Source organism: Coregonus lavaretus (genome assembly GCF_964263955.1).
Source record: "Coregonus lavaretus genome assembly, chromosome: 3".
Lineage (NCBI taxonomy): Eukaryota > Metazoa > Chordata > Actinopteri > Salmoniformes > Salmonidae > Coregonus > Coregonus lavaretus.
This window is the reverse complement of record NC_139990.1, coordinates 13,737,137-13,763,934: the sequence shown is the minus strand read 5'-3', so window position 1 is coordinate 13,763,934 and position 26,798 is coordinate 13,737,137. Positions and strand designations below refer to the sequence as shown.

The 26,798-nt window shown below is 43.3% G+C and overlaps 1 protein-coding gene across 1 annotated transcript in view; it reads right to left on the bottom strand.

Moving 5' to 3' along the window:
- Positions 1–26,798, bottom strand: part of LOC311116635 (PHD finger protein 14-like) — a gene marked incomplete at its 3' end in the record, with an annotated part of 87,119 nt that overhangs the window by 7,102 nt on the left and 53,219 nt on the right. The window contains exon 19 of the mRNA XM_084157436.1: positions 13,275–13,392. Coding sequence (XP_084013562.1) covers positions 13,275–13,392 — 118 coding nt within the window. The remainder of the gene's footprint in view (positions 1–13,274; positions 13,393–26,798) is intronic.

Genomic DNA, 26,798 nt, shown 5'->3' with positions numbered 1-26,798 from the left:
AATGTGGCTATGGAGGACTGGAAGGAGCACAAAATTGCATTCCAATCATCTGTTCTTTCTCCCGAAGTGTGCACTTGTTCACTTCCCTCCATGGATTTGACAGGAAATAACTGGTGCAAGTAGTGAACGAGTGCACACTTCACGAGGAATAATTAATTATTGGGACATACCCCTAGAGAGGTACTATAGGGTGATTAAACTACAGGATCACTAGAGAGGTACTGTACTGTTGACTGGTCATCTAACTACAGGACACTACACTAGAGAAGTACTGTACTGTTGACTGGTCATCTAACTACAGGACACTACACTAGAGAGGTACTGTACTGTTGACTGGTCATCTAACTACAGGACACTACACTAGAGAAGTACTGTACTGTTGACTGGTCATCTAACTACAGGACACTACACTAGAGAAGTACTGTACTGTTGACTGGTTATCTAACTACAGGACACTACACTAGAGAGGTACTGTACTGTTGACTGGTTATCTAACTACACTAGAGAAGTACTGTACTGCTGACTGGTCATCTAACTACAGGACACTACACTAGAGAAGTACTGTACTGTTGACTGGTTATCTAACTACAGGACACTACACTAGAGAGGTACTGTACTGTTGACTGGTTATCTAACTACACTAGAGAAGTACTGTACTGTTGACTGGTCATCTAACTACAGGACACTACACTAGAGAAGTACTGTACTGTTGACTGGTTATCTAACTACAGGACACTACACTAGAGAGGTACTGTACTGTTGACTGGTTATCTAACTACACTAGAGAAGTACTGTACTGCTGACTGGTCATCTAACTACAGGACACTACACTAGAGAGGTACTGTACTGCTGACTGGTCATCTAACTACACTAGAGAGGTACTGTACTGCTGACTGGTCATCTAACTACAGGACACTATACTAGAGAGGTACTGTACTGCTGACTGGTAATCTAACTACACTACACTAGAGAGGTACTGTGCTGCTGACTGGTCATCTAACTACAGGACACTACACTAGAGAGGTACTGTACTGTTGACTGGTCATCTAACTACAGGAAACTACACTAGAGAGGTACTGTACTGTTGACTGGTCATCTAACTACACTACACTAGAGAGGTACTGTACTGCTGACTGGTCATCTAACTACAGGACACTATACTAGAGAGGTACTGTACTGCTGACTGGTCATCTAACTACACTAGAGAGGTACTGTACTGCTGACTGGTCATCTAACTACACTAGAGAAGTACTGTACTGCTGACTGGTCATCTAACTACAGGACACTATACTAGAGAGGTACTGTACTGCTGACTGGTCATCTAACTACACTAGAGAGGTACTGTACTGCTGACTGGTCATCTAACTACACTACACTAGAGAGGTACTGTACTGCTGACTGGTTATCTAACTACAGGAAAATACACTAGAGAGGTACTGTACTGTTGACTGGTCATCTAACTACAGGACACTATACTAGAGAGGTACTGTACTGCTGACTGGTTATCTAACTACAGGACACTATACTAGAGAGGTACTGTACTGTTGACTGGTCATCTAACTACACTACACTAGAGAGGTACTGTACTGCTGACTGGTCATCTAACTACAGGACACTATACTAGAGAGGTACTGTACTGTTGACTGGTCATCTAACTACACTACACTACACTAGAGAGGTACTGCTGACTGGTCATCTAACTACACTACACTATAGAGGTACTGTCCTGCTGACTGGTCATCTAACTACAGGAAACTACACTAGAGAAGTACTGTACTGTTGACTGGTTATCTAACTACAGGACACTACACTAGAGAGGTACTGTACTGCTGACTGGTCATCTAACTACAGGACACTACACTAGAGAAGTACTGTACTGTTGACTGGTCATCTAACTACAGGACACTACACTAGAGAAGTACTGTACTGCTGACTGGTCATCTAACTACACTAGAGAGGTACTGTACTGCTGACTGGTCATCTAACTACAGGACACTAGAGAGGTACTGTACTGTTGACTGGTTATCTAACTACAGGACACTACACTAGAGAAGTACTGTACTGCTGACTGGTCATCTAACTACACTAGAGAGGTACTGTACTGCTGACTGGTCATCTAACTACAGGACACTAGAGAGGTACTGTACTGCTGACTGGTCATCTAACTACAGGAAGATACAGTAATGAGTAATTGCCGCCAAATTGAAGCGAGCCCTGCTGGTCTAGCTGGGGTGCCACTTCCTTATACAGTGAGGGAAAAAAGTATTTGATCCTCTGCTGATTTTGTACGTTTGCCCACTGACAAAGAAATGATCAGTCTATAATTTTAATGGTAGGTTTATTTGAACAGTGAGAGACAGAATAACAACAACAAAATCCAGAAAAACGCATGTCAAAAATGATATAAATTGATTTGCATTTAATGAGGGAAATAAGTATTTGACCCCCTCTCAATCAGAAAGATGTCTGGCTCCCAGGTGTCTTTTATACAGGTAACGAGCTGATATTAGGACCACACTCTTAAAGGGAGTGCTCCTAATCTCAGCTTGTTACCTGTATAAAAGACACCTGTCCACAGAAGCAATCAATCAATCAGATTCCAAACACTCCACCATGGCCAAGACCAAAGAGCTCTCCAAGGATGTCAGGGACAAGATTTTAGACCTACACAAGGCTGGAATGGGCTACAAGACCATCGCCAAGCAGCTTGGTGAGAAGGTGACAACAGTTGGTGCGATTATTCGCAAATGGAAGAAACACAAAAGAACTGTCAATCTCCCTTGGCATGGGGCTCCATGCAAGATCTCACCTTGTGGAGTTGCAATGATCATGAGAACGGTGAGGAATCAGCCCAGAACTACACGGGAGGATCTTGTCAAGGATCTCAAGGCAGCTGGGACCATAGTCACCAAGAAAACAATTGGTAACACACTACGTCGTGAAGGACTGAAATCCTGCAGTGCCCGCAAGGTCCCCCTGCTCAAGAAAGCATATATACAGGGCCGTCTGAAGTTTGCCAATGAACATCTGAATGATTCAGAGGAGAACTGGGTGAAAGTGTTGTGGTCAGATGAGACCAAAATCGAGCTCTTTGGCATCAACTCAACTCGCCGTGTTTGGAGGAGGAGGAATGCTGCCTATGACCCCAAGAACACCATCCCCACCGTCAAACATGGAGGTGGAAACATTATGCTTTGGGGGTGTTTTTCTGCTAAGGGGACAGGACAACTTCACCGCATCAAAGGGACGATGGACAGAGCCATGTACCGTCAAATCTTGGGTGAGAACCTCCTTCCCTCAGCCAGGGCATTGAAAATGGGTCGTGGATGGGTATTCCAGCATGACAATGACCCAAAATACACAGCCAAGGCAACAAAGGAGTGGCTCAAGAAGAAGCACATTAAGGTCCTGGAGTGGCCTAGCCAGTCTCCAGACCTTAATCCCATAGAAAATCTGTGGAGGGAGCTGAAGGTTTGAGTTGCCAAACGTCAGCCTCGAAACCTTAATGACTTGGAGAAGATCTGCAAAGAGGACTGGGACAAAATCCCTCCTGAGATGTGTGCAAACCTGGTGGCCAACTACAAGAAACGTCTGACCTCTGTGCTTGCCAACAAGGGTTTTGCAGAGGTGTCAAATACTTATTTCCCTAATTAAAATGCAAATCAATTAATAACATTTTTGACATGCGTTTTTCTGGATTTTGTTGTTGTTATTCTGTCTCTCACTGTTCAAATAAACCTACCATTAAAATTATAGACTGATTATTTCTTTGTCAGTGTGCAAACGTACAAAATCAGCAGGGGATCAAATACTTTTTTCCCTCACTGTAGGCTACCTCTCGGTGCTAATCATAAATGCTTCCCCACATAGTGGGAGACAGGTGGTCATCATAATGGTTCCCCTCGTGTGGTGCAAGACAGGTGCTCATCAAGGTTCCAGAGGAATGGAGACTTCAGGAAGTCTATGAACTCTCACTCTCTATGAAGACCATTATATAATGGACAGGAGAGTACAGTCTTTCTCGCTCTCTATGAAAACTATTCTGTGTTGGGGAGTAATGAACTCCATGTAGTTCAACTAGTAATTTAACTACATTTTGCAGTTGCTTGATGGTAGTTGGACTAAATTAAAATCTTGGTAGTATTTTCAGTACTTAATTACTTTTTTGACATGTAGCCGTGTAGCTAACTACTGGAACTACACACACACAACTATCTTTGCAAAAAGCAAAGGAAAATATGGGTGAAATAGGCAAGACTTTCCATTATTTTTCAGCATCAGACCTGACTAATTCTCACTTGAAACATAGTCTTTGTGTTTAATAGGCTAAATTGCACATTCTATTAACATCTGACTATGACATTTCAGATATAATTATGATAATTTACCACAAAGTAGTTTGGATGTAGTGAACTACTTTTTCAAGTATACTTTTCTTAAAGGTACCTTAACTTCTTCCAGTGTGAAGTAATTGGTAAACTCTACTTTCAGAGTAGCTTCCCCAACACGGAGACTATTATATTATGGACATGAGAGTACAGTCTCTCTCTCTCTCTCTAGACTATTATATTATGGACAGGAGAGTATACTCTCTCTGTGTCTCAGTCTCTCTCTCTATTATAGACTATTATAAAGAGGAAGATACAGTCTACAGGAGGCCCTCTCTCTCTCCCCTGATACTCATTAGTGTGATTTATGGCATCGATGAGACACACTCCTCCACCCAAGCATTTGTTAAATGGTGTGTGTGCCCCTAAAACCATCCAATCTAAACTATGTTGGACAAACAGCCATCAAACTCAAAGTAATTTCAAGAAATTCAATGAAATACACAAGAGGCCCAGTTAGCCCTGGCCAAAGGACCTTAGTTGCACCAACATCTCAATTAGCTGGAGCCATGTGTGTGTATAGGGAGAAAACTCCATCCATACTCAATGTTACCTTTGGGTTGCTGATAAGGTAGCTCTATTAATAATGCATTGTCTGTCTGGGAAGGTACAGATGCTGGAGAGGGAGGGAGGGAGGGAGGGAGAGAGCGAGAGAGAGGGGGGAGAGAGAGACAGAGACAGAGAGAGATGCTTGGGAGAGAGAGGGAGAGACAGAGAGAGACCGAGATAGAGAGATGCTGGGAGGAAGGGAGGGAGAGAGGGAGGGAGAGAGCGAGAGAGAGGGGGGAGAGAGAGACAGAGACAGAGAGAGATGCTTGGGAGAGAGAGGGAGAGACAGAGAGAGACCGAGATAGAGAGATGCTGGGAGGAAGGGAGGGAGAGGGGGGAGAGAGAGACAGAGACAGAGAGAGATGCTTGGGAGAGAGAGGGAGAGACAGAGAGAGACCGAGATAGAGAGATGCTGGGAGGAAGGGAGGGAGAGAGGGAGGGAGAGAGCGAGAGAGAGGGGGGAGAGAGAGACAGAGACAGAGAGAGATGCTTGGGAGAGAGAGGGAGAGACAGAGAGAGACCGAGATAGAGAGATGCTGGGAGGAAGGGAGGGAGAGAAGTAGGGAGAGGCTCTAGCTATTCCCCTGCATGCTTCCTGTCATCTGGAGGGTTGACATATCTTTTACTCCAAACCAATTCCTCCACACTTTGCCTTTTTAATGTATTGTATAGGCCTATATTTGCTCGGCCGCACAAGCAGGATGCTCAGCCCATACACTGGTGTTTGTTCCTACTTTACCTTGTCATAAATGTTGTAGACACAAAATTGTTCTGTTTGATTTTCACTTGCATATAAATCTGGCCAAATTTGAAAAAGGCCATTATCAAAAGATTAGCTAAACTCCCCTAATGCTCTAAGACCATTGCTTTACTTTCACTAACAACAGAGTGGTTGTTGCGGCGTCGCAAAGAGGTTATAAGATGTATCAGCAGGTCTCAGAGAGTGGTGGCATGTGCAATCTTCTGTGTCTTTGTGTCTGCTGCTCCCACAGTCTTCATTACATAGAGTATACATCCAGTATGTAGTGGAGGTGGTCCTGGGAGCTGAGTTGCCACCATGTAACAGGGTTATTATGCTGTCACAGCACATTTCAGGGAGTGGTGGCGTAGTCCCATTTTCATCACATCTTCATGGTCTGCTCCAGTCTGAGAGTCTATTACTTCATGGCCATACAGCAGGTATTGTCCTGTAGGGCTCCCAGTAGTGAAGTGGCCACCATGTAGCAGGGTTATTAAACTTGGCTCCTGAGTAATGCTCCTATAGCGGTGTTCACGGGGGACCCCAGCAGAACAGCAATCACAGATCACACAATGCTGTTAACTTTCTGCAAATTGGCCCCTGAGAGGGGTGGCCGGGGGCCCGTGGGGGCTTAGTTAAAGTGATGGAGGTGACTTCTGGTCATTGATTTTCCCTCCGTCTTCAGTTCAGCCTCTCTCCCAGCCTACCCGGCGACCCTGGACCGCAGACCGCTGCTACTGCAGTCCCCACTGTCGAGTTTAGCCGTCCCCTCTAGCCTTTAAATCACACTAAACTGTGGTTAAACATGGGCCATATGTGAAATACCACCTCCATTTATGAGTTTATCATGCTTTGGCTGGATTGAGAATGAGTCGCTTGTTATTTATCTGGTCAGTCTTTAAGGCATGCAGGTGTCCTTATGGAGGGAATATAGAATAGTGTGGGGATCATGCACTAGTATAGGGGCTTCTTGTCTTCAACTGTGCTGGACCAAACTAATAGATTGAAATTCAAACTGAGTGGGAAAGGATTATCAATAGAAAAATCAATACAATACTAACTGAAATGTTTTTTGATTTTTCTGAGATAAAACCTGATCTGATGTTAGTTGGTGAAACACTGTCCCCCAATCTCCTCTCATCTCTCATATCAGATGTTATAAATGTCATTCCATCCCATGAGTAATGATCCTATTTGACTTCTACTTTCCTCTCCTCTAGTAAAGCCAGCGGAGTGTGACAAGTCATTAACTTAATTAGGCTAACTTAATTAGCTACTTTCACAGGTCAAGTGCAAAGCCTCCTGATTGATGGCTCTGTGTGTAAAAGGTAATCGTCCTCCGAATCGGGTAGAACATCAAAACAACATGCAAACGCACATTAACTGCAACCCTGTAAACAATTACAAAACACTTAGGGTACGTCCCAAATGGTACCCTGTTCCCTATAGTTCAATATTTTAAAGAATAGGGTGCCATTTCAAATGACTTATAAACTGCATCAAAAAGCACATTAACTGCAACCCCAGTAAACAACGGCAAAACACTAGACTAGGTCCGATCACGTAACTACTCATATCATCAAATGAAATACAAACACAGTAACGCACGCACACGAAAACACCAACTTTGATTACTTTAAACACACAAGTAGTGTTCAACTTCAAGGTCACGCTACAAACAAATTATGCCATTTTGAACTTGGTCATTTCTTGGCAAAAAAAGACAAATCATCCCTCTTTCACGGACAGTTAGAATACTTTTGATGACATGAAAAGTCCCAAGTGTATCTAAAGAAGCTCTGCCCACACACTAACCCTCTGTCCATCCGCTACAGAGCGTTTCAAATGCTTTAACTGCTGCCTGGGCAACTTGAAGCTGCTGGCATTTCAAAGCACTCAACCCCCTCTCCTCTCCACATCTCCAGGCCCAATACATTACAGAGGCGTCTAGATAGAGAGCAGGCAGGCAGGCGGGTAGACACGGTGCAGGGTGTAAATAGTGCGTACGGCGCAGTAAATCTTGCAACTACTATCTGTGTGCTTTATTTAAAAGACAGTGAAGACATGAACAGGGCGCACTGCACTGTAAACAAATATTTGTTGTTTCAACAACAACAAAAAGAAGATGGTAGTGCGTACGGCCCAGTACATCACTGGGGCCAAGTTTCCTGCCATCCAGGACCTCTATACCAGGCGGTGTCAGAGGAAGGCACGGCAAGTGGTACCGGAGCGCCATGTCTCGGTCCAAAAGGCTATCTATTGTTTACTTAACACTTATTTTTCTTAAAACTGCATTGTTGGTTAAGGGCATGTAAGTAAGCATTTCACTGTATGGTCTACACCTGTTGTATTCAGCGCATGTGACAAATAAAACTTGATTTGATTTGAAATAAAGCTTTAAACAAGCCCCTCTCGGCACCGCAGCGGCCGAGTAACGGGCTCTGGAATTAAAGGCCAACTATATATTACGGTAAGACTGTCAGTTTATTACTGGGATCTATTGGGCCAGGACCTGGGGTGACAGTGAGAGGCAGGGATGGTGGGAGGGATGTGGCCTTGGTCAGGCCACAGGTTTATCTAAGCCAGGCAGGCAGGGAGAAACAGAGCCTCTGTAATGAACTGCTGTCTAATAAAGACTTTTATTACCCTGGCCTAGCCGCGCGCGCACACACACACACACACACACAGGCACAAACAGAAATGTGTGCGACTGCTGACACCAACGAGCGCATTTCTACATACAACCGTAAACCGACGGCGATGCTGGGAAAGACGATTCATAATACAAACCATGTAATAACAGAAACAGAAAAATCATCCTTGGAGAGAGATTTCAGTATTAATCAAGAGCTCCGAGGCAGAATCTTATTTACTGTGACCTTTAGAGAGAGAGAAACACTCTGATACACAGAGAGAGGATAGATGGATGGAAGTTAGAGTGGATGACTACTTGTGGGGTCCACAATATCAAGTGAAATCTTGCTACTACTTCAACCCAATGTTTGGATCAGACTAACGGTTCACAGGCATATATATGTGCTTTATTCAAAAGACAGTGAAGACATGAACAGGGCGCACTGCACTGTAAAACAAATATTTGTTAAAAAAATAAAAAAATAAAAAGTTGCATTGACTATTTCAAGCTTAATCAAGCTTAATATTGTGTTACCTCAATTTACATCCAATTTACTTTGACTCACTGGCTGGCTCCTGTGTCTCCACTCCCAACCAACCTAACTACTATCTCTCCTTCAGTTCCATTCTTTCTTCCTTAATTAAGTTCCTTCCACTCAGCTACTAGTCAGCCAGGGCTGGGACGGATAACAAATCACCTTCCACTTTGCAGCACGTTCTGATCATCTAGCTAGAGCTCCATCTTCCTTCCCCACTGTCAGACCAACAGGCTGACACAGCTCTGTGTGACCCACCCACCCACCCATCCCCACTGTCTCCTCTCCTCCTTCCCTCTCCTCTCACAGGTAAATCACCGTTGAGACGTTCGGTCAGGTGCAATTCAGCTGCACTTAAAGTTGGCATTTAAAGCAACATTGCTATCCCAAAGGCACAAGCGATTTCGCAGCATGCAGCAGTGGCTTGGCATTTACAAGCTGCATATTATAGAAGAACTTTCCTTAAATACTGCTCTCATCTCCCAGAGCGCAAAGTCGAGGCAATTATCTCCAACACTCACTTCCACCTATTACTGACTTAATACCTTAAAACACATTAGAAGGTTTTTGAACCGTTTGTGTTATGTTTACCACAAATAGGAAATTGTGGCATTTGTACAAACAAGATGAATGTACGTAATGATTGTGAGATGTTTTGACAAACACTTGTATCATACACTGTTGCTTAGACTTGGATGCTCATTAATACTCAATTAAATAAATGAAAATTGCTAAAAGTTTGACACTTCAGCTATAGTCGATATACTTTGGTTTTAGATTTACATGTTTAGATTGACATTTTAGTCATTTAGCAGACGCTCTTATCCAGAGCGACTTACAGGAGCAATTAGGGTTAAGTGCCTTGCTCAAGGGCACATCGGCAGATTTTTCACCTAGTCGGCTCGGGGATTAGAACCAGCGACCCTTCGGTTACTGGCACAACGCTCTTAACCACTAAGCTAACTGCCGCCAACAGCAGCACTTCTAAAAAGAGACTTGTTTAATCCCTGTGCCCCCCCATCCCTTTCCATTCCCTTCTTTCCCACCTTCCAACCCTGAAAAGCTCCTTTCCATTGTGTGTTTGTGTGCTTCTTCCAGTGAGTGTGTGTCCTCCGACAGTCTGTTCAGATCAACACACACTAACAGCAGGATAGTGTTCTGAGTCTTTCCTCTCCCCTTTGACTAATACTATTTACACCAGAGCAGTAGACACAGGCAGTATATTATAGTCGGTAATGCTCTCAACATGGCTCTTTATTATCAGAGTTCAGCTCTATGTATGGTTATAAACTTAATCTCCATCTATGCTTTGTAAAAACAATTAAGGTTATATTAATGTGTATTATCTCTTTGTGAACCAGCATGGCACTCTGGTTGAACTACACAGCTATGAGAACAATATAAATATGCAAACATACAGGAGGACTGTAATGTTGGGCAGAAACAACAACAGTCCAATCTGTTGTTGCAGAAATCCTAGGATAGTTGTTGATCATTTACACCGATGCATCTTCATGCCCCCTTCCCAACAGCGCTATAACAACACGCTTTACACCGATGCATCTTCATGCCCCCTTCCCAACAGCGCTATAACAACACGCTTTACACCGATGCATCTTCATGCCCCCTTCCCAACAGCGCTATAACAACACGCTTTACACCGATGCATCTTCATGCCCCCTTCCCAACAGCGCTATAACAACACGCTTTACACCGATGCATCTTCATGCCCCCTTCCCAACAGCGCTATAACAACACGCTTTACACCGATGCATCTTCATGCCCCCTTCCCAACAGCGCTATAACAACACGCTTTACACCGATGCATCTTCATGCCCCCTTCCCAACAGCGCTATAACAACACGCTTTACACCGATGCATCTTCATGCCCCCTTCCCAACAGCGCTATAACAACACGCTTTACACCGATGCATCTTCATGCCCCCTTCCCAACAGCGCTATAACAACACGCTTTACACCGATGCATCTTCATGCCCCCTTCCCAACAGCGCTATAACAACACGCTTTACACCGATGCATCTTCATGCCCCCTTCCCAACAGCGCTATAACAACACGCTTTACACCGATGCATCTTCATGCCCCCTTCCCAACAGCGCTATAACAACACGCTTTACACCGATGCATCTTCATGCCCCCTTCCCAACAGCGCTATAACAACACGCTTTACACCGATGCATCTTCATGCCCCCTTCCCAACAGCGCTATAACAACACGCTTTACACCGATGCATCTTCATGCCCCCTTCCCAACAGCGCTATAACAACACGCTTTACACCGATGCATCTTCATGCCCCCTTCCCAACAGCGCTATAACAACACGCTTTACACCGATGCATCTTCATGCCCCCTTCCCAACAGCGCTATAACAACACGCTTTACACCGATGCATCTTCATGCCCCCTTCCCAACAGCGCTATAACAACACGCTTTACACCGATGCATCTTCATGCCCCCTTCCCAACAGCGCTATAACAACACGCTTTACACCGATGCATCTTCATGCCCCCTTCCCAACAGCGCTATAACAACACGCTTTACACCGATGCATCTTCATGCCCCCTTCCCAACAGCGCTATAACAACACGCTTTACACCGATGCATCTTCATGCCCCCTTCCCAACAGCGCTATAACAACACGCTTTACACCGATGCATCTTCATGCCCCCTTCCCAACAGCGCTATAACAACACGCTTTACACCGATGCATCTTCATGCCCCCTTCCCAACAGCGCTATAACAACACGCTTTACACCGATGCATCTTCATGCCCCCTTCCCAACAGCGCTATAACAACACGCTTTACACCGATGCATCTTCATGCCCCCTTCCCAACAGCGCTATAACAACACGCTTTACACCGATGCATCTTCATGCCCCCTTCCCAACAGCGCTATAACAACACGCTTTACACCGATGCATCTTCATGCCCCCTTCCCAACAGCGCTATAACAACACGCTTTACACCGATGCATCTTCATGCCCCCTTCCCAACAGCGCTATAACAACACGCTTTACACCGATGCATCTTCATGCCCCCTTCCCAACAGCGCTATAACAACACGCTTTACACCGATGCATCTTCATGCCCCCTTCCCAACAGCGCTATAACAACACGCTTTACACCGATGCATCTTCATGCCCCCTTCCCAACAGCGCTATAACAACACGCTTTACACCGATGCATCTTCATGCCCCCTTCCCAACAGCGCTATAACAACACGCTTTACACCGATGCATCTTCATGCCCCCTTCCCAACAGCGCTATAACAACACGCTTTAGAATAACTACAAGTCTCCAGTCAGCTATCTAACATTTTAACCCGCCACTAACTCTGCTATCTAACATTTTAACTGTGCTTTAACCTTTACATTTTGCCTGTAATTTAACGTATCATTCCCAGCATGCAGCGTTTTCAGTATGGCTCAGGCTTTTATTTTCTCATCCTCCTACTGCAACATCAATTAACCCCCATTTTCCACGTACATAGAGCCAATAGGACAGACTGACCTTTCCCGGAGAAATTGAAATGCGCTTTACATTTATCAACTTAATTAGGTTCACAAGCTGCCGCACGCTACCCTTGATTACACGGTAATTCAATAAGAAAAACATTATTTAAAATGCAAACGGAGGAAAATAATAAAAAGTGCTTCTGGTAGGACTTGCCATTTTCAGTTAGGGACATTTCAAATGAAAATGGATGACAATGGCGTAACTATGAGGACACTGGTGATGGTAGCGGCCATTTTGGCTTCCTGTCAGGTTCGGTTACAAGGTAAAAAGACACACAGCCCGGGAAGCAGATCGGAGAATTTAAGCGAAGCCATGGCTGTTGTCAACGCTTGTCTCTTACCACTTCAAACACGTGCTTCTCTCCCTTTGATCCTTAATATCCATATAACTATACATTTCCTTGTAAGATTTGTTGTAGGTTAATATTTAGCTGTTTAACTGTTGCTTCAATAATGTGATGGAGTCAGAATAAGCCGAAAGAATACGTCATCACCATCACCCTGTGTGCCTACACACACACACACAACACACACACACACACACACACACACACACACACACACACACACACACACACACACACACAGTCTTGCGCAGCTAACCTTGTGGGGACATACAATGCAGTCCCATTCAAAATCCTATTTTCCCTAACTTTAAACCTAACCTGTATCCTAACCCGTACCCTTACCCTAACCCAAAAACCTAACACTATCTTCTAACCCTAACCTTAACCCTCAACCCCCTAGAAATAGCATTTGACCTTGTGGGGACCAACAAAATATCCCCAATTGGTCAAGTTTCTCTTGGTTTACTATTCTTGTGGGGACTTCTGGTCCCCACAAGTATAGTTAAACACGTCCACACACACACACACACACACACACACACACACCTTGGAGGAGGAAGTGTCACACTCCTGGCAAATCCAGCCGTATCCTGTCTGCTTGGGAGACTTCTTCAGGGGAGGGTCCAGACAGCCAAAGTGGTAGCACAGACAACACTCATCACACCTACAGGAGAGAGGAGAGGTGGGGCAGGTGTTACATACAGTGGAACACACACACAGGAGCGCGCGCGCACACACACACAAACACACACACACACACACACAGTTCCAATAGAACTCAGAGAATATTCTTCAATGGAAACTTGTTTAACATCAGATATGTGCAGTGCGGTGTGTGACATTTGTTGGATATTTAACAATGATTTACTTAACAAACAGTAATAATAATTACAATAATAATAATTAGTCATTTAGCAGACGCTCTTATCCAGAGCGATTTACAGGAGCAATTAGGGTTAAGTGCCTTGCTCAAGGGCAGATTTTTCACCTAGTCGGCTCGGGGATTAGAACCAGCGACCTTTCGGTTACTGGCACAACGCTCTTAACCACTAAGCTACCTTAGTAAGACATTTCTGTTCTACTAATGCTGTGTTTCATGGTCTCCACTCTAACTCCCTGCAGCTAATCTGGGCGTATGGTCACTAGAGATAGCTTGAGCTGACTTACAGCCTGCATTCCATAGACAAGATGTGGTGTATGTTTAACCAGATAGCGAGAGCCTGGAGGAACAGAACAAAGCCCTCAGTATTCCTAATTATCCTGGCATCTGGGAAACTAAGACTAGGTGGGGTTAAAAATAACACCAGAGGCAGATGACCAGGAGATGAACCCAAAGTGGCTTATGGTGCCCCCAATCTGCATGGAAGGGGTGGAACCAGCCATGACTAAGCATTTTTAGGTCTCCTATACAGTGGGGAGAACAAGTATTTGATACACTGCCGATTTTGCAGGTTTTCCTATTTACAAAGCATGTAGAGGTCTGTAATATTTATCATAGGTACACTTCAACTGTGAGAGACAATCTAAAACAAAAATCCAGAAAATCACATTGTATGATTTTTAAGTAATTCATTTGCATTTTATTGTATGACATAAGTATTTGATCACCTACCAACCAGTAAGAATTCCAGCTCTCACAGACCTGTTAGTTTTTCTTTAAGAAGCCCTCCTGTTCTCCACTCATTACCTGTATTAACTGCACCTGTTTGAACTCGTTACCTGTATAAAAGACACCTGTCCACACACTCAATCAAACAGACTCCAACCTCTCCACAATGGCCAAGACCAGAGAGCTGTGTAAGGACATCAGGGATAAAATTGTAGACCTGCACAAGGCTGGGATGGGCTACAGGACAATAGGCAAGCAGCTTGGTGAGAAGGCAACAACTGTTGGTGCAATTATTAGAAAATAGAAGAAGTTCAAGATGATGGTCAATCACCCTCGGTCTGGGGCTCCATGCAAGATCTCACCTCGTGGGGCATCAATGATCATGAGGAAGGTGAAGGATCAGCCCAGAACTACACGGCAGGACCTGGTCAATGACCTGAAGAGAGCTGGGACCACAGTCTCAAAGAAAACCATTAGTAACACACTACGCCGTCATGGATTAAAATCCTGCAGCGCACGCAAGGTCCCCCTGCTCAAGCCAGCGCATGTCCAGGCCCGTCTGATGTTTGCCAATGACCATCTGCATGATCCAGAGGAGGAATGGGAGAAGGTCATGTGGTCTGATGAGACAAAAATAGAGCTTTTTGGTCTAAACTCCACCTTTTGGTCTAAACTTTTGGTCTAAACTTTTTGGTCTAAACTCCCCAAGAACACAATCCCAACCGTGAAGCATGGAGGTGGAAACATCATTCTTTGGGGATGCTTTTCTGCAAAGGGGACAGGACGACTGCACCGTATTGAGGGGAGGATGGATGGGGCCATGTATCGCGAGATCTTGGCCAACAACCTCCTTCCCTCAGTAAGAGCATTGAAGATGGGTCGTGGCTGGGTCTTCCAGCATGACAACGACCTGAAACACACAGCCAGGGCAACTAAGGAGTGGCTCCGTAAGAAGCATCTCAAGGTCCTGGAGTGGCCTAGCCAGTCTCCAGACCTGAACCCAATAGAAAATCTTTGGAGGGAGCTGATAGTCCGTATTGCCCAGCGACAGCCCCGAAACCTGAAGGATCTGGAGAAGGTCTGTATGGAGGAGTGAGCCAAAATCCCTGCTGCAGTGTGTGCAAACCTGGTCAAGACCTACAGGAAACGTATGATCTCTGTAATTGCAAACAAAGGTTTCTGTACCAAATATTAAGTTCTGCTTTTCTGATGTATCAAATACTTATGTCATGCAATAAAATGCAAATTAATTACTTAAAAATCATACAATGTGATTTTCTGGATTTTTGTTTTAGATTCCGTCTCTCACAGTTGAAGTGTACCTATGATAAAAATTACAGACCTCTACATGCTTTGTAAGTAGGAAAACCTGCAAAATCGGCAGTGTATCAAATACTTGTTCTCCCCACTGTATAAGATCTCTGTTTTTTCATTATTAGTTAAGCTCTCGGCAACACACACTTCAGAGTGTGCGGTCGACGATTTCATTATTGCAATAATTAATCGATGTTAAATAAAGATGATTGCTTGAATAATTGTCTAAGTCTCTCAGTACTAACATTTCCATGACAGGTGTCCGTCAGGGAAGTTGCCTTGGGCCGCTACTCTTCTCTATTTTGACAAATGATTTGCCACTTGTCTTACAAGAAGCTAAAATGACTATGTATGCTGATGATTGCACACTCTACACATCAGCACCTACAGCCAGTGAGCTCACTGAGACTCTTAGCAAGGAGTTACGGTCAGTGTCAGAATGGTAATTAACAATAAACTGATCTTAAATACATCTAAAACCAAAAGCATTGTATTTGGTTCAAAGCATTCTCGTAGACCTAAACCTCAACTGGAGTTGTGCGTAAAGGATGTGTCATTGAACAAGTTGAAGAAGTTGAACTCCTAGAAGTAACATTGGATGGTCAGTTATCATGGTCAAGTCATATTGACAAAGTTGTTGTGAAGATGGGGAGGGGCATGTCTGTTTTGTTTTTGACACAAAAATCAACTGTACTAGATGTTCAGCATCTGGTCTTGTCCCATCTTGATTACTGTCAGGTAATATGGTCAGGTGCAGCAAAGAAAGACCTAGCAAAGCTGCAGCTGACTCAAAACAGAGCAGCATGCCTTTAACCGCACACACAGAACTAACATCAACAACATGCATGATAGTCTTTCATGGTTGCCTAACCACTTGTATAAACCATTTCCATACACTTCAAACAGACATACATACCCAACCAGACATGCCACTATCGGTTTCTTCACGGTACCAAACCAAAAACAGATTTAATGCGTCGCTCAGTTATGTATAGAGCCATGTCATCGTGGAATGCTCTGCCACCAAAGGTTACTCAGGCAAAAAGCAAGTTTAGCTTTAAAAAACAGATACAAAAATAGTGCCTCTCCTCTTTCTAAAGATCTAATTTAACTGTACTGTATATAAGAATATTAATATGTCGATATGAATAGTGTGTAAATAGTATTTTTGTTGACTCTTGGTGTCTTTCCAATATATAACTCTTATTAAATTTTTTATTTGGAATTTAATGTAATATCATATGTTGTTCTTATCTATAACATGTATTTGTATGTTTTGTGTGGACCCCAGGAAGAGTAGCTGCTGCATGTGCAGTAGCTAATGGACCCCAGGAAGAGTAGCTGCTGCATGTGCAGTAGCTAATGGACCCCAGGAAGAGTAGCTATTGCATGTGCAGTAGCTAATGGACCCCAGGAAGAGTAGCTATTGCATGTGCAGTAGCTAATGGACCCCAGGAAGAGTAGCTGCTGCATGTGCAGTAGCTAATGGACCCCAGGAAGAGTAGCTGCTGCATGTGCAGTAGCTAATGGACCCCAGGAAGAGTAGCTGCTGCATGTGCAGTAGCTAATGGACCCCAGGAAGAGTAGCTATTGCATGTGCAGTAGCTAATGGACCCCAGGAAGAGTAGCTATTGCATGTGCAGTAGCTAATGGACCCCAGGAAGAGTAGCTATTGCATGTGCAGTAGCTAATGGACCCCAGGAAGAGTAGCTGCTGCATGTGCAGTAGCTAATGGACCCCAGGAAGAGTAGCTGCTGCATGTGCAGTAGCTAATGGACCCCAGGAAGAGTAGCTATTGCATGTGCAGTAGCTAATGGACCCCAGGAAGAGTAGCTGCTGCATGTGCAGTAGCTAATGGACCCCAGGAAGAGTAGCTGCTGCATGTGCAGTAGCTAATGGACCCCAGGAAGAGTAGCTATTGCATGTGCAGTAGCTAATGGACCCCAGGAAGAGTAGCTATTGCATGTGCAGTAGCTAATGGACCCCAGGAAGAGTAGCTATTGCATGTGCAGTAGCTAATGGACCCCAGGATGAGTAGCTATTGCATGTGCAGTAGCTAATGGACCCCAGGAAGAGTAGCTATTGCATGTGCAGTAGCTAATGGACCCCAGGAAGAGTAGCTATTGCATATGCAGTAGCTAATGGACCCCAGGAAGAGTAGCTATTGCATGTGCAGTAGCTAATGGGGATCCTAATAAACTAACACACACACACACACACACACACACACACACACACACTAAGAATGACAGATGATGACAGGGCAGGTAGTTGTCAGGGAATAAAGGCTTATGAAATCAAACCACACTGTTACTCCGCCTTCCCTTGACCTTACACAGGTGTCATACTATGAGCATAGCTTTTTGTATAGCTTGGTTTTCAGATAATGGTTTTGGTCAGTAGTCCATATCTCACAGTACTGTTGTGGGAAGAAATTGATCAGTCATCATATCAATATTCTGAATAGAATAAATACAAAAAACATTGTAAAGTAGGTTGACTGTGTGTGTGTGTGGTGTGTGCAGGAGCGTGCGTGCGCGTGTGTGTGTTGTGTACCTGAGGGAGTTTTTCTGTGTTGAAAACAGAATGAGACTACTAAAACTAAATTTAGCATTCATGAGATTCCATTGGTTGAGCCTGAATGCCCTTCAGTCCATCATCCCTCTCTCCCTCCCTCGCTCCTCTCCTTCCAGTCCATGATCAATTAATTATGTCCTAATCAATGTGTGCGATTCAGATTTTTGAATGGAAATCTGATCAACCAGTTACCAGCCCAGGGAGGTCAATCTGTTAATTCGCTCTATTCATCTCTATTACGGGAGGGGAGGGGGGAGAGGGACTTGGGGAAGGTGAACCACACAGGATGAAGATCAAGATCGATGCCTGTGGCTCAAATTTCTGTGCAAATGTCTCATGGATATCTATGCATGATTTTGGCTACGTGAAAGTCCAATAGACATGACTGTATTTGTCTAGGATAGAGAGCCTGTAACACAACAACATATAGAAACATAGCCAGACTTGTATTTAAGTCCCAGTGAAGTTGTGATGATGACTGGTGAAGTTGTGGAGGGTTGAAACCAGCACCTCCTGTCAGAGGAGCCCTTTTCACAGCAACAACTACCAGAAACCCCTATTCTAATTAAAGAACCTATTATAAATAAAGGCCCTAGTCTACATCACAGCCTAATGAGGAAGTAACCCCATCATATGGACATCGCCCCTTGACCCTGTCGCACAGGACTGTAGGTGACTGTTGTACGTGTTGTCGCAAAACATATCGCCACAGCAGAGCCACTGTGTTTTTAGATCACATACAGTAGCCTAGCTCTTCCAGACAGGCAAGGCTATTTCCATTCCCACTATTCCCACAGGATCAACCACCACTGGGGATCATTCTAATCTAAGCCTCCAAACATAATCTATCCGTTCCACCTCTCTGTCAATAGTTTATTGTGAAATCCATGGGTGTTCAATCACCGCTCCTACAAATTAATTCTGCTTCATGTAGTCGGACCAGAAGGAAATAGAGAAGGAAACCTTCCCACTTTGATGTGAATATCTGAATATGAATATAGATGTACATACAGTGGGGGAAAAAAGTATTTAGTCAGCCATCAATTGTGCAAGTTCTCCCACTTAAAAAGATGAGAGAGGCCTGTAATTTTCATCATAGGTACACGTCAACTATGACAGACAAAACGAGAAAAAAAATCCAGAAAATCACATTGTAGGATTTTTAATGAATTTATTTGCAAATTATGGTGGAAAATAAGTATTTGGTCAATAACAAAAGTTTCTCAATACTTTGTTATATACCCTTTGTTGGCAATGACACAGGTCAAACGTTTTCTGTAAGTCTTCACAAGGTTTTCACACACTGTTGCTGGTATTTTGGCCCATTCCTCCATGCAGATCTCCTCTAGAGCAGTGATGTTTTGGGGCTGTCGCTGGGCAACACGGACTTTCAACTCCCTCCAAAGATTTTCTATGGGGTTGAGATCTGGAGACTGGCTAGGCCACTCCAGGACCTTGAAATGCTTCTTACGAAGCCACTCCTTCGTTGCCCGGGCGGTGTGTTTGGGATCATTGTCATGCTGAAAGACCCAGCCACGTTTCATCTTCAATGGCCTTGCTGATGGAAGGAGGTTTTCATTCAAAATCTCACGATACATGGCCCCATTCATTCTTTCCTTTACACGGATCAGGCGTCCTGGTCCCTTTGCAGAAAAACAGCCCCAAAGCATGATGTTTCCACCCCCATGCTTCACAGTAGGTATGGTGTTCTTTGGATGCAACTCAGCATTCTTTGTCCTCCAAACACAACGAGTTGAGTTTTTACCAAAAAGTTCTATTTTTGTTTCATCTGACCATATGACATTCTCCCAATCCTCTTCTGGATCATCCAAATGCACTCTAGCAAACTTCAGACGGGCCTGGACATGTACTGGCTTAAGCAGGGGGACACGTCTCGCACTGCAGGATTTGAGTCCCTGGCGGCGTAGTGTGTTACTTTGGTCCCAGCTCTCTGCAGGTCATTCACTAGGTCCCCCCGTGTGGTTCTGGGATTTTTGCTCACCGTTCTTGTGATCATTTTGACCCCACGGGGTGAGATCTTGCGTGGTGCCCCAGATCGAGGGAGATTATCAGTGGTCTTGTATGTCTTCCATTTCCTAATAATTGCTCCCACAGTTGATTTCTTCAAACCAAGCTGCTTACCTATTGCAGATTCAGTCTTCCCAGCCTGGTGCAGGTCTACAATTTTGTTTCTGGTGTCCTTTGACAGCTCTTTGGTCTTGGCCATAGTGGAGTTTGGAGTGTGACTGTTTGAGGTTGTGGACAGGTGTCTTTTATACTGATAACAAGTTCAAACAGGTGCCATTAATACAGGTAACGAGTGGAGGACAGAGGAGCCTCTTAAAGAAGAAGTTACAGGTCTGTGAGAGCCAGAAATCTTGCTTGTTTGTAGGTGACCAAATACTTATTTTCCACCATAATTTGCAAATAAATTCATTAAAAATCCTACAATGTGATTTTCTGGAGAAAAAAAATCTCAATTTGTCTGTCATAGTTGACGTGTTCCTATGATGGACATTACAGGCCTCTCTCATCTTTTTAAGTGGGAGAACTTGCACAATTGGTGGCTGACTAAATACTTTTTCCCCCCACTGTATGTACACAGTCTGACAAAAAAAGCTACTGCTAATTACGCAAAGAAGCAAAGTCTGTTGAAAGACTGCATGCTGTAGTGTGCAAAAAGCAAGTATTGATCAATAAAGTCTACCAACTGCCCTTTGTGGGAAGTCAGTAGCACAAGTAATAAGATACTAGTGCAGCAGCCATACCGTGAAGGCTGATAACTAAAAGGTAATGCATCTAAATTCCCTGTGCCTTCACTGATACAGACTGTAAATTAAAAAATACATTACGACTGGAAGATAAAATGTAAAACATCCAACTCAAACACTGCTTCCCGGAAAACGTAGCCAGAGGACATATTTTTGCTACTATGGCTCATGTAAAATAGGTTATCTATCTTTCATAACTCTGAGGTATTAAACATTAAACAACCGTGTCCATATATCAATGTGATTGCCAATTAATTCCACAGCAAGCACATATTTTCCATACTAGCTGTCTCTGTATACGTCTATTCTCTCTCTCCTCTGTCCATATCTCCTCCATATATTCACTGTGACAGGGCAATGTAGAAACATGTTGCCGTCAGCAGCAGACTGTCAGCTCAGGACAGCCTCTCTTACATGATCTGAAGTTAAAGGAGAAAACATCAGAGGAAACAGGTAACCACTGCTTTGCTCACATCCTATTAAACCTATTAAATCGGTAGTGGAATAGCTAATGGGTGTTAAAGTCTGTTCAGTTCATCATCCTCTTTAACTAATGAAGTGTAAATCATTTAGTTTAGGGTCTGGAATTAAGTACATTAACATCATATGCATTAACACAGAGAGAGTGTGACTGGTGATAGGGTATGGGGAATATGCAGTAGGGTAGGTGTTAGGGATGGGAATGGGGTGTGGATGACATGTCTTCTATTTGCACATCAAGAGCTGGTTTCCTGGACTTATTGCATGTTTTTAGTCCAGAACCAAGCTTATTCTGTGTCAGCCCTAAACCTATTAGATTGACTAAAACCAGAGTAACAGTTTCATTGATAGATATTTGGTATCTTACTAAGACAGTGTTTCCCAATCCTGGTCCTCCAGTAACCCCAACAGTGCACATTTTTATTGTAGCCCTGGACAAACACACCTCATTCAGCTCATTGAGGGCTTGATGACTAGTTGACAAGATGAATCAGGTGTGCGTGTCCAGGGTTACAATAAAAATGTGTACTGTTGGGGGTACTGGAGGACCAGGGTTGGGAAAAACTATACTAAGTTGTAGAAGCAGAGACGAACAGCTGGTGCACATCAGCAGGGAACCTGCAGAGGCAGGTGGTCCACACACACACACACACACGCACACACACACACCACACCCACACTAGATGGGCTGAGCAGGCATATTTTTCTAGGAAACAAGAGGGAAATTAAAGCACCCTCTGGCCTCATCAGTGAAAAGAAGACAAATGACCACAGGTGTGTCTTCGGCGCTAATGAGCTATCCTCCTTTTGTTGCACACAATCACCAATTGATTGACCATGAATCTCCCTCCTCTACAGGGCCAAGAGAGAGGAGAGGAGGTAGACTCCCCTGCCTGAGACACGCACGCACAAACAGCACACTTGAAACACCTCCCAAAACTTTCATTAGGCGAGTGTGTATATGTATGTGTGTGTATATGTATGTGTGTGTGTGTATATGTATGTGTGTGTGTGTGTATATGTGTGTGTGTGTGTGTGTGTATATGCATGTGTGTGTGCACGACACTTCGCCCCGTTTACTTATTTTAATTACTTTACTTTAATGAACCTATTGTGCTGTTTGTTGTGTATCTCGCTGAGCATCTTTGAATTAAAACACTGCTCATGATGCTGACCCAGCCAGCTGGCTGCTGGTTGATGAGGAGAAGTTCACTGGAATTCAAAATGACGAGACCTGCATTTTGCAGTAAGTTCAAAAGGAAGTAACGTTTCCTTTCTGTTCTTCTTCATCACTTTCTATTTTCCACTTCTTTCAATTTGAATCAGAATCTTTTATCAAATGCATTTATATTTAGGAGTATTTCTTTAACATTGTACAACACACAAACATTCTATGTTCTTTTCACAATTCATACATTATACAGTGCCTTCAGAAAGTATTCACACACCTTAACTTCTTCCACATTTTGTTGTGTTACAAAGTGGGATTAAAGTGGATTGAATTGTCCTTTTTTTTGTCAACGACCTACACAAAATACTCTGTAATGTCAAAGTGGAAGAAAAAAATGATTTTTTATTTTTTATTAATGGAAAATAAAACAGTAATATATATTGATTAGATAAGTATTCAACCCCCTGAGTCAATACATGTTATTACAGTCTTTCTGGGCAAATCTCTAAGAGATTTGCACACCTAGATTGTACAATATTTGCCCATTATTCTTTTAAAAATTCTTTAAGCTCTGTCAAGTTGGTTGTTGATCATTGCTAGACAGATATTTTCAAGTCTTACCATAGATTTTCAAGCCGATTTAAGTCAGAACTAACTAGGCCACTCAGGAACATTCAATTTTGTCTGGTAAGCAACTCCAGTGTATTTTTGGCTGTCTTTTAGGTAACTGTCCTTCTGAAAAGTGAATTTGTCTCCTAGTCAGGGGCGGTGTGTTCATTAGGGTGATATGGGCGACGCACTGCCAAACGGGAAAAGGAAGGGATTTTTTTTCTAATCAATTATATCACGGCAACAGTAGTTATCAGTGTTCTAATCTAGACGTCTGATCTGCCACTAAATGTCCAATCAGGCTAAAGTCGTGCTTCAAATGGCCCTGCCCCTTTTGGGGCGATTTCAGTCAGGTTGAAAATCGCCCAGAAGTCTCTCATAGCCTGTCATGTAAAATCTTTTTTTTTCAAATATCAGAGCTTTCAATACAATCTCTATGGGTTTCTGAGGGCTTGCACTTACGCGCTTTCGTCATATGTAACATAACCATGAACGTAACTAAGAAAAGAGCGGGTAGCAGCGTCAATCAATTCACGTACTACTATCAAGATGGCTAGCCTTCAGTGCAACTCGATTGTCTCTTTGAAAGAAGTTCACATCAAAGACCATTAAAAACGAGCTACTGGAGTGTATGCTATCGGTCATGAGGGAACATATTGTGGAGGAGGTGAAGTCGGCGAACTTCGTAGCTATCCAAGCTGACGAGACCACGGACGTTTCTACACAGACACAGCTGGTGCTTGTGCTGAGGTACATAGATAGCAACCACAAAGTGCAGGAGCGCTTTTTTGAGTTCCTTCCCATCTCGGAATCAACCTCAGTCTCAATCGCCAGTGTGCTTTTGGAGAGACTGAACAGTCTTTTTGCCGACGACGAGAAAGTCAAACTGTGGTGCACTGGCACTGTACCAGGTTCTCATGAGCTACAACCTCCAGGAGACGTTCTCTGAGACTGTGACTCTGTTGAACATCCTCATAACTACTCCCATGATAAGTCGCTTTGGATAAAAGCGTCTGCTAAATGGCATATTATTATTATTATTTATTACAACAGCTGAAGCTGAGAGATGTTTCTCAACTTTGACACGAGTTAAGACATTCCTGCGAAATTCAATGGGCCAGGAACGTCTGAATGCACTGGCCATGCTTTCCATGGAGAGTGAACTAGTCCTCAGCATGCCTGATTTCAATGAGAAAGTCATTGACCGCTTTGCTGCATTGAAAGAGAGAAGAGAACAGTTTCAGTACAAGTAATGTAGCCTCTCTCTCTCTTTGTCCCTCCCTGTCTGTCTCTTTAACACACACACGCCCAAATCAGTTCACAGTTGATGTTGTTTAAAATAGTTATTTTTCATTTTTAAAAAAGTTTTTAAAAAATAATAATCTGTTCATGTTCATTTTTACAAATCTATACAATTGGCCAGAATATGGTTGTTCATATTTACAAATCTATACAATTGGCCAGAATATGGTTGTTCATTTTTACAAAGCCATACAGATAGCTGTGTTTACCTTTTCTAGAAATTATTTTCAAATTCTGTTTTCAGGCAAAATGTCTATCACTGTTCATTTTCACAAATCTATACAAGAGGGCAGAATATGGAAGTCTATAAAAATTTATTATTACCAATAACTTGCATCAATGTTTTCAGTAGCCTCTATCAAAAGCTCCTGCTTGCTTGTTGTGAATTATGCTCAGGTGCACATATTTCCAATTCAACCATGAGGCAAAAAATGTGGTAAAAGCTCTTGTTGATCCTGCAATCTGAACAAATACCAAGATGCTGTATTTTCAGCTGATATTTCATTTGTTTATGGAAATGCATATTGTTTATGCAGTGTTGAGGAATGTGAAAGAACACCCTTGATTATTTTTACTGTGATAACTTATTTTGCTTTTGTAAGCCAACACTTTTGAGATCAGTCAATAAATGCTTCTGGCATTGACTTATATGCTGCCCCTGTCTTCATGTTGTTGCTGGACATATCTTTTTAAAAATGTGTGTAGGTCACCTAAATCATCAGAAAAATTGCCCCCCCTGAGAATTTTTTCAGGAGCCGCCACTGCTCCTAGTGTCTTCTGGAAAGCAGACTGAACCAAGTTTCCTCTAGGATTTTGCCTGTGCTTAGCTCTATTCCTTTAATTTATATCCTAAAAAACTCCCTAGTCCTTGTCGATGACAAGCATACCCATAACACGATGCAGCCACCACCATGCTTGAAAATATGAAGAGTAGTACTCAGTGAAGTGTTGTGTTGGATTTGCCGTATTTGCAGTATTACTTCAGTGCCTTATTGCAAACATGCTTTGCAATATTTGTATTCTTTACAGGCTTCCTTCTTTTCACTCTGTCATTTATGTTAGTATTGTGGAGTAACTACAATGTTGTTGATCCATCCTCAGTTTTCTCCTATCACAGCAGTTAAACTCTGTAACAGTTTATTTATTTTGGGGGAATTTTACCCCCTTTTTCTCCCCAATTTCGTGATATCCAATTGCTAGTTATGATCTTGTCTCATCTCTGCAACTCTCTAACGGGCTCGGGAGAGGCGAATGTCGAGTCATGCGTCCTCCCAAACATGACCCACCAAGCCGTGCTGCTTCTTAACACCTGCTCACTTAACCCGGAAGCCAGCCGCACTAATGTGTCGGCGGAAACACTGTCCAACTGACGACTGAAGTCAACTTGCAGGCGCCCGGCCCACCACAAGGAGTCACTAGAGTGCGATGAGCCAAGGAAAGCCTCCCCAGTCAAACCCTCCCTTAACCCGGACGACGCTGGGACAATTGTGTGCCGCCCTATGGGACTCCTGGTCACGGCCGGCTGTGACGGTAGTGACCGCTGCGCCACTCAGGAGGCAACTCTGTAACTGTTTTAAAGTCACCATTGGCCTCATGGTGAAATCCTGAGTGTTTTCCTTGCTCTCCGGCAACTGAGTTAGGAAGGACGCCTGTATCTTTGTAGTGACTGGGTGTATTGATTCACCATCCAAAGTGTAATTAATAACATCACCATGCTCAAAGGTATATTCAATGTCATTTTTTACCCATCTACCAATAGGTGCCCATCTTTGCGAGGCATTGGAAAACCTCCCTGGCCTTTGTGGTTGAATCTGTGCTTGAATTTCACTGCTTGACTGAAAGACCTTACAGATAATTGTATTTACGGGGTACAAAGATGGGGTAGTCATTTAAAAATAATGTTAACACTATTATTGCACACAGAGTCCATGCAACTTATAATGTGACTTGTTAAGCACATTTTTACTCCTGAATTTATTTAGGATTGCCATAACAAAAGGGCTGAATACTTATTGACAAGACTTTTCAGCATTATATTTTTTATTAATTAGTAAACATTTCTAAAAACATAATTCTACTTCGACATTATGAGGTATTGTGTGTAGATCAGTGACACAAAATCTCAATTTCATCCATTTTAAATTCAGACTGTAACAACAAAATGTGGAAAAAGTCAAGGGGTGTGAATACTTTCTGAAGACAATGACAACAGGTATGACAATAGTTATCTATGGGGC